General features: G+C 27.5%; 1 protein-coding gene across 1 annotated transcript; it reads left to right on the top strand.

The window, feature by feature from the left end:
* Nucleotides 1–3,452: 3,452 nt before the first annotated feature.
* Nucleotides 3,453–4,970, top strand: LOC131632680 (SKP1-like protein 21). Its single transcript, XM_058903418.1, has 7 exons — nt 3,453–3,512; nt 3,792–3,983; nt 4,069–4,179; nt 4,285–4,363; nt 4,537–4,637; nt 4,794–4,912; nt 4,958–4,970. Exons 1-7 carry the CDS (start codon nt 3,453–3,455, stop codon nt 4,968–4,970), a joined length of 675 nt encoding a protein of 224 aa, XP_058759401.1.
* The last annotated feature ends 4,062 nt before the right edge of the window (nt 4,971–9,032 follow it).

Here is a 9,032-nt window from a genome sequence, read left to right as displayed (position 1 = left end):
AACGTGCAGGTGTTCGAGTATGAATATTTAGTTGCTGTTAATCGAGTCGGTTGTCGCTCGGATACGTAGCACTCGGGAGATGATTTATGATGTTTATGATTGTTGTTGTTTATTGTTTTATCATAGCTGAATAAGATGCTATTGATTCAAAGATTGAGAACTATGATTCCACCATGTTCTAATAAAAGGAGTTATTCTGTTTTAAATAGTATTATGTGCTGAATATTTGTTTAATTGATCAAAGAAAGTGCTATGTATCCGCTAAATGCGATTAAAGTGATTTGTTGTAACAGGTTACCACCCTGTCTTAACCGGTTACAATACTTGAATTATGTATTTTTTTATTCAATATTTAGTTGCACACATTTGATAACTTAAAGGACCAAATTATTACAAATAAAACTTAAAGACCAATTTGTTAAAAAATAATAATTTAAAGAACCTCTGTGTAATTTTTCATTTATAATTTTATAAGTTGTAAGAAAAAAAATTAAAAACAAAATTGCATCCTTTTTAGATAATACATATAAACAATAATGGAAGTATAATGATATCAAATTTATAGGTTTCACAAAAGAACCAATAATACAATATTATGAAAATAAATAAAGAGCACAAATTCGAACCTAAATTTTAAAGGTAAAAGATAAAAAGAATGGAAATAAAGAACAAAAAGTATATTTCATCTACAATTATTACACTTAAGAAATTTTGCTGTGTTGATAGTGATTAGGACCCTCCTCCATTTTTTTTGTTTAAACAAAATATGTTCTCCAAAATTTGTTATATATATTGACAAAATTAACGTTTCCTTTTTATTAAAATCTTAAATCGTACATATTAAAATATTAAAATCGTAAATTTTGCGTCCAATAGCTTTTTTTTTGTTGGAGCTTTTCTTCTGCTACAAGTTTTGTTTATTCCTCGTGACCTTGTTACGTTAATAATTTTTCTTTACATTAGATTTCAACCCTTGTTTCCTCAAACAAATAAATTATATTAAAATAAAAGAAGCTAATTATTTTAAAATTAAACGAAAAAATTAAAATTTGAAGTTTACTATTAATAAATAAACTTTTTTTATTAGTTAAACAAATTAAAGTAAAAACATCACTGATATATTGTTTTTTAGTTTTATTCATATATATAATATTTATTTTTATATAATTTTTTTACCATTCTTATATAAAGTGATATATAAGGATTATATATATATATATATATATATATATATATATATATATATATATATATATATATATATATATATATATAATGGTATATAATATTTTATATATATTATATAAAGGAAATATATAATATATAAGGCTATATTATATATGTATATTCTTATATATAATATATCCTTATATATTGTATATCTCCTTTATATAATATATAAAACATCAAAATCTAATTTTTAATATCTTTACCTATTATATATATCTTCATATTTTATATATCCTTATATGTATTTTTATATGTGTAATAAATTAATATGTTGTAAAGAAATATTTATATTAATATAAAAGTAGGTAATTACTTAAAAAATATATAAATTTAAAAAATCAAAAAGGTAAAAAAAACACACAAAATTTGAAATTTACTATTAATAAATAAACTTTTCTCATTAGTTAAACAACTGAAAGTAGAAACATAATTAATATTTTCTTTTTTTTTAATTTAAAATAATTTTTTTAATTGTACCATATCTTTTATAGTAAAATATAATTTTTTTCTTTTCAATACAAATAAATTCTAATGCCCTCTCTCAACAATTCTCTTTCACATTCTCTCATCCTCTTTTCTCTCAATAATTTTCTCTGACATTCTCTCATCCTCTTTTTCATTGTGGTTGCACCAGTTTCCCTTGGTAAGATAAAACATATTTTTCTTTATTCGATGCCTCGTTTCCTTATTTTTTTTTCCCTGTATGTTTGGGTTTTCTAAACTCTTAGAAGTAACGAATTTTCACTGTGGTTTACTTGACACTTAGGTGATCATTTGAAGCTTGAAAATAAGAAAGGTTTATCTTTGTAGAGATCTACAGAAAAATTGTCAAATTTAATCATCAAGAAGGTATGTATTATTTTCATGATTATTTCTTAGATTATTTAAAGTTTGAGAACATTGCATTTTAAAATTGTTGTATGACCTTTTGTTTTTTATTTATGTTATAAATAAATTTAACAATCTTGTTTCATTTAATAAACTAAAAATTGAAATCATCTATTCTCTTACATGTTTTACTTTTAACACAAAATAATTGATATTTTTGAATAGGTTACATGTAAATCCGGAAAAGTCAAATTGTTTATTATATTTTTGAAGTATTGTAAAAAAAAAAAAAAACTCAATGAAATATAATTTCACTGGAGTATTCTAAATTCTAGTTTAGAATTATTTAGTTAAATAAATGTATGTTACAATAGATATTTGAAATATTAGCATCGTTTCAGGTTATTATATGGTGTTTATTTTCCTACGTTATTAGTGTAACAGTTATTAATAAAAGATTTCGTATGAAACTGTATGTGTGACATTATTAATAATTAAAATTTCATCAAATAATTTAAAGATTTTAATAGTTATGATTGATTGTCAATTAAAAAATATAAAATGTGTTACTAATGACTAATATGTGATTTATTATTGATTTGTTTGATTGATTGTCAATGACTTATATAGGATTTATTATTATTTTGTTTGATTGATTGTTAAACAATAAAATTTTATTTTGAATGTTGATAATATTTAACTTCATTCTCAACCTTTTACTTAGGAACATAATCGTTATAAATTAAACAGCCCTCAATCTTACATTTTCCAGTAATATATGTTTAGAATATATTTTACTATTATGATTTGGCCAATCTTTAATGAAATTTATGGTGAAAGTAGGGTAAAACTATAATTGAACCACGAGATATGATATCATATTACACCACTCTTTTAATATAAAGTAAGGTAAAGTGAACCAAATTTGTTAGGTAATTATAAGTTTCCACCTTAATTTGTTACTTATATTTATTTAATATGGTTAATTTTTTTATTGATTTTCTTTTAGTAGTATTATATATTAGTTGAGTTTAACCTTCAATGCATGATACACTTCTTCATTTAAAATACATGTTCTCATCTCACAATGAATAAAGCGAAATAAATTTCTATAATTTAGAGAAGAAATTAACTAAATTATTTCAAATCTAAGATATGTATGTAAATTTAGGTGTACATGATTGCATAAATTTTTAGTTTACTAACTTTTTTGTTGCTGTTATATTTCTTAGATGGAATCATATGTATGGATTCAAACTAAGGATGGTTTATTTCAACAAATAGAGAAGTCGGTGGCTAAGTTTTGCCCAATCATTTGTCGGGAAATTGTTCAAAATTATAAGGGATTTTCTAAACACTCTGCAGTATCTCTTCCACCTTGTGTTACATCTACAATGTTGGGTTTAATACTTGATTATTGTCGATTTTATCAAATAAAAGGGCGCCCCGAAAAGGTATGGAATATTGTTAATTCTCATGATTCATTTTTAATTTCTTGTTTTGAGAAGAAATTTATAGTTTTTCGGTCCTCCAACTTTATTTCCTAAAAAAAGTTTAATTCAAATTATTAGACAAGCGAAAAAATTAAACTGAAATTTAATTATGTCACTAAACATTTGAAATTTCAAAATTACAAATAAATATATATTTTTTGTTAATTATTAATAATTAGAGGTATTCTAGTAAAAATATTTTACAGTACAAGTATTTTCATGTGATTGCTACTATTATAGGAGTGCAAAGCTTTTGCTGAGTCTTTTATATCAAAAGATATAAAGACTTTGATTGAGTTAGGAACTGCTGCTGTAAGTCTGGAAATAACACCATTAGTTGACTTGACATGCAAAGAACTTGCTCAACAAACTAAAGGAAAAGCTCCTAAAGAAGTTTCTAAACTATTTCATCTAAATGATGACTTTGACGAGGTATGTGGATATGGCCTACATCTAATTATGTGACCCTTAAATAAAACTATGATGTTTGTTAAATTTTTATTGGACATTTTGATAGGAGGAAAATTTTGATAATATCAAATATATGACTGGTTATTCACGGATCATACTTTTCAAGAATTTTTCTGAAATAAAGAATCAAGAACTACGAGTGAGAAAGACATTGAAGGCATGTTTTATCTTTTTAGTTACATGTGTTTCTAAAGATTTGAATTAATATATTCTCTTATAATTGTTTAATGTAAATTATATAATAAAACTTCTTGTATTTCAGGATGTTAAGGTTGTTGAGAAACCAAAAGATGAACGCTCGATTAATGATTTACTTAAATATATTAATGGGCCAGATTGTGGTAATATTTCATGTTTTCCTTAGAATTCACTTTTTTATAGCGTATTTTTTTCTTCCATTTTCTCATTCCTATTTTTTTGTATTAAAGTCTCCTTAGAGATTATAAAACTTTTATAAATTTTATTTTTTATTTTTTCTATCATAAAGATACAAATAATTTGACATATATGATAGGTACTTCAACAATTAAGAAGAAAAAGAAGAATAGGAGAAAAGAGGGGAAAACAAAAGATATTTCTTCAAAAAATACAATAGAAAATAATAACAATAATAAGGTAATACTCTGACCATTTATATTTTAGATTAACTTATGAGAATGTTTGCATGTGGGGTATCCTCATTTTAATGCCTTTTAAGATCAACATTTTTCATGGTCTTACCTAGAATTTTTGTTTGTATTCATCTTCAAATGTTCATGTAATGCATTAAAGACCTCTTCAAGTAAATACAATGAAGGAGGTTCTAAAGATGATTTCGATCCATTAATGAAACACTCTAAAGGGGATTCTGAAGATGATTTTGATCCTTTAATGAAGAAGGAAATTGACAGGTTAGTTACATTATTCTTTTAGTTCTTTAACTATTGTTGAATAAGATCAAACAAATGAATGTCCATATGACTATGTTTCTACTTTCAAATTAATATTTTTGAGCATCCAACATGTGTGATCGCCTAAAGAAGCGCAAAAGATACCGTCGCGAGGATCCAACATATGTAATTGTCTCAAATAATGGCATGAATTCCTACACGAGGATCTAGCATATATGGTTTGCTCAGGGGGCGGTTTTGAAAGGATCTCATCATATCTTCAGTTTTCTACACATAAAGCAACACTATTCCCAATTCACATAATAACGTGAGAGCCTCATCAGAAATTATCGTGCCACTTAACAATGCAAGGGGAAATATTGTTCCCTACAAAGCAAAAAAATGTCACAAATTTAAGCATACAAGCGGAAGAGATTGTAACTCTCCTAAATATACCGAAATAGTAAAAGGAACTAAGTTGAACATGGATTGACACCTAAATAATTAACAACTTTTAACAGAGATCTTTTCCTATTGCATTTTCACCTTCCTAGCATGAAGCAGTCAGATATTCATACTCGAGAGTTTCATGTATTGGCTTGGCCCCAAATTTTATGCCTATGACACTCACACGCACAATATCAGTCTTCTTCAACGTCACGCTATATACATAGAACTTCCTTGTGATCTCCAGATCTTTATAGATGATCGCAACTTGCCCATCTGAGAGTGGATACTTTATATATACTATATAAATATGGTAGTTATTAGCTGGTTAAAAGTGAACTACCCTATAATCATGTTATAAGAGGAATGTGCATCTATAACAAGGTACCTAACCTCAATCTCTGTGGCATTTTCCTCTGCTCAAATGTAGTCTTTGGAAAGTTTAAGGTAATCTAAATATAGGAGAAGCCTCTCAAAAGAATCCTAATAAAGAATGCATGCAGAGATGTCTTGATCAATCAATACCCTATAGATTTACTAATCATCACACCTTTTAATATGGAAAGTTTTAATTGATTTTTTACATATAAAAATATTTCTAAAAATAATTAGATTACATGATGAATTAAAATTGTTAAATTAATGAAAATCAAGGGTTAAAATTTAGAGTAACTCTTTTAAACTTACTTTTGGAATAACTCTTTTAAACACATTTAAAACAGATAATTATTTAATTTTGTAAGGGTACATGGTTATTTAATTGTTGAATTTTTTATTTATTATATATTTATTAAATATTATGTTTTATATATACAGGGAGGTGGAATATTTTACAAGACTACTAACTTTAAATTGGTCTGAAAGGATACAAATATTACCTTTAGGACAAATCAAATGATTAACACCCTTATCTGTGATTTCAAATGGTTCAACATGTTTTTCAAAGATAATCTTACAAATAAAATGATAGTTACTCGGAGATTGATGTTTCTTCATTTATAACTTGAATGCGCTTGTTTGAGCATAATTTTATCACTCAAATTGAAAAATGTAATTGAAGCTAGGAAGTTATCTTTATTTTTAATGTAGTTTAATTGTATTGCTTCTAGAGTTGTTGTATTATACTTTTTTGAGGAAATATTTTGTTCTTTTCTATAAGACTCTGTTTAAATTTTAAATGTGTTAATTTTTTTACCAACACATCCTTATTTATTTTACATAATTTTTTGTTATCAACAATAAATGCTAACATGAACTCTCTCTCTCTCTCTCTCTCTCTCTCCTCTCTCTCTCTCTCTCTCCTCTCTCTCTCTCTCTCTCTCTCTCTCTCTCTCTCTCTCCTCTCTCTCTCTCTCTCTCTCTCTCTCTCTCTCTCTCTCTCTCTCTCTCTCTCTCTCTCTCTCTCTCTCTCTCTCTCTCTCTCTCTCTCTCTCTCTCTCTCTCTCTCTCTCTCTCTCTCTCTCTCTCTCTCTCTCTCAGACACACACACGCACAAATTAAACATGTAAAAACAATATCAACTACTTGCGAATTTACTACTACTTTCATATGATACAAAAATAGTGGACGAGGATTTAGGATTTCGGTTGAGGTGTGGGTATTTTTCATGTATGTTTATTTTGCTTTGTTAATTAGTAAAAAACCAAACACAACTAAAAATAAACCTTTTTCAAAAAATACCAAAAACAATTTGATTAATATCATAAATTTTCTTTTCACTTAATTTGAACCATTGTATACATTTAATTGAACTTATTGATTACTCACCTTAATTCATACTTATCAAATCATTTTCATTTTCAACTTTTCAATCCTTCGTCCAACGGTAAGTCTTTTCCATAATTCAATTTTAAATGCATCATCAATCAAATTTCATTTTCTCGCCCAAGTGCAATCATTCACTTAAAAAAAATAATCAATCAACTATTTCTCACCCACGTGCAATTGTTATTTTACTTCTTTTTTGCCTATGTGCAACTTTTAAAACCAAACAAAGTCAAACTCTTGATCATTATCAAACCCATTTTGAAAACCAAATCCAAACTAAATCATTTTTCAAAAAGTCAAAACAGTTGATCATTATCAAGCCATTTTTTAAACTTAACCAATCTAGTGTAGTTCCCTAGAACTATGTATGTCTTGAGTTTCTCATTGTATCTGAGGATACATATGAGCAAGATCCAACGTCTCATCACACAACCTTTTTCTTTTTGCACCCTTTTAAGAAAATTATTGGCAAACTTTTAGAAAAAACAAAAAATCTTTTGTCCAAGTGCGAGCATTTTCACCTTTCGCCCAAGTGTGAGCTTTTTTACCTTCTCGTTCAAGTGTGATTCCTTTTTCCCATCCCTTTTTTCGCCCAAGCGGGAACCCTCTCTCCAACACTCGTCCGTGTTGGTCTAGGCTCTCGTTCGTGTCACCTAAAACAAAAACAAGTAAGTTCACTAAGAACCACGTAACCTTGAGTTCTCCATCGCAATTGGAGATACATAGGAGCAAGATTCAAAGTCTCGTCAGACCCATTAATTAAATACCAAGAACGTCTTCCTTTCTTTCTCTCTTTCTCGCATGATAAGTAGAAGATAACGTAAGCATAAACACACATTCAATACGAGACTAACTAAATATGTAACCGACTCCCAAACTCTAATTTGGTTGCGATGAACTTTTTATCATTTCTTTCGCGGGTTTTATCGATATTTTTTATTTCCTTTTAGAGATTGGATACCTCTTTATTTATATCTGAGATTACTTGTACACCAAACAATCTCTAACTAACTAACTAACTAACTCAGCTAAAACATGCAAAAATGCTAAGTTTATTTCCTTCGAGGCTAGCTCCTTCAACAACTATACATTTCGACTACTACATGCATTTCGATAACTACTTGTTGTATTATATTCTCTGTCAAATACCGCTAATATAGACTCTATCGAGTTCCTACTTCGACGCAAATAATTACACCATCAACAAAAACTTAGACCATTGATTATGATGCCATATCAATTTATTGTTCAAATTGATGTGGATGGAAGTGTATAAAGAGGTTCATGAATATTGCACGCACCAATTGCACACAACTCAAGTAGTCTTATTAGATATTGATTTTTGGTTCCAGTCATTTCGTTTTTCCTCAACTTCTATATTTCATGTCATTGAGGCATTTAATTAGTTATCTTCAATAGTGTATTTTCCGTTGCAGTGCTTTCAATGTTTTACAAGCAAAGGGACCTCCAAAACAGAAATAATACAATGAATTTCAAAATATTGTTAAAGAATCTTTCTTTGCTGATGATATTCTAAGATCCTTCAAAACCCAAACAAAGTAAATTGTTTTTTAACCCTTTTGTATTGAGGCCATATTCCAAAAAATTAAGAGGAAAAGTTATAATCTTTAAAATTTAAGAGTGATATATTCGTTGGTCTCACTATTGCAAATCTTTACACACCTCAAGTAAATTTTCTTTATGATTTTTTTTTGCAATCAAGATATTTTAATAACGGAGAACCTAAGTTCTCAAACCATGATACAAAAGAGATCGAGATAAAACTCGATAAGAAAATTACACACCAATTGTCTTTTACGATAAATAAAAACCCGGATTTCTACTAAACTCTTAAAAACTACAATCGGGTTGGGTAATTTTCCCAATAAACACCCACCTCCAAGCCAAAGCTTTGATTTCCCATACG

Source organism: Vicia villosa, unplaced genomic scaffold (genome assembly GCF_029867415.1).
Source record: "Vicia villosa cultivar HV-30 ecotype Madison, WI unplaced genomic scaffold, Vvil1.0 ctg.000986F_1_1, whole genome shotgun sequence".
Classification (NCBI taxonomy): domain Eukaryota; kingdom Viridiplantae; phylum Streptophyta; class Magnoliopsida; order Fabales; family Fabaceae; genus Vicia; species Vicia villosa.
This window is presented reverse-complemented; position numbering and strand designations above follow the sequence as displayed.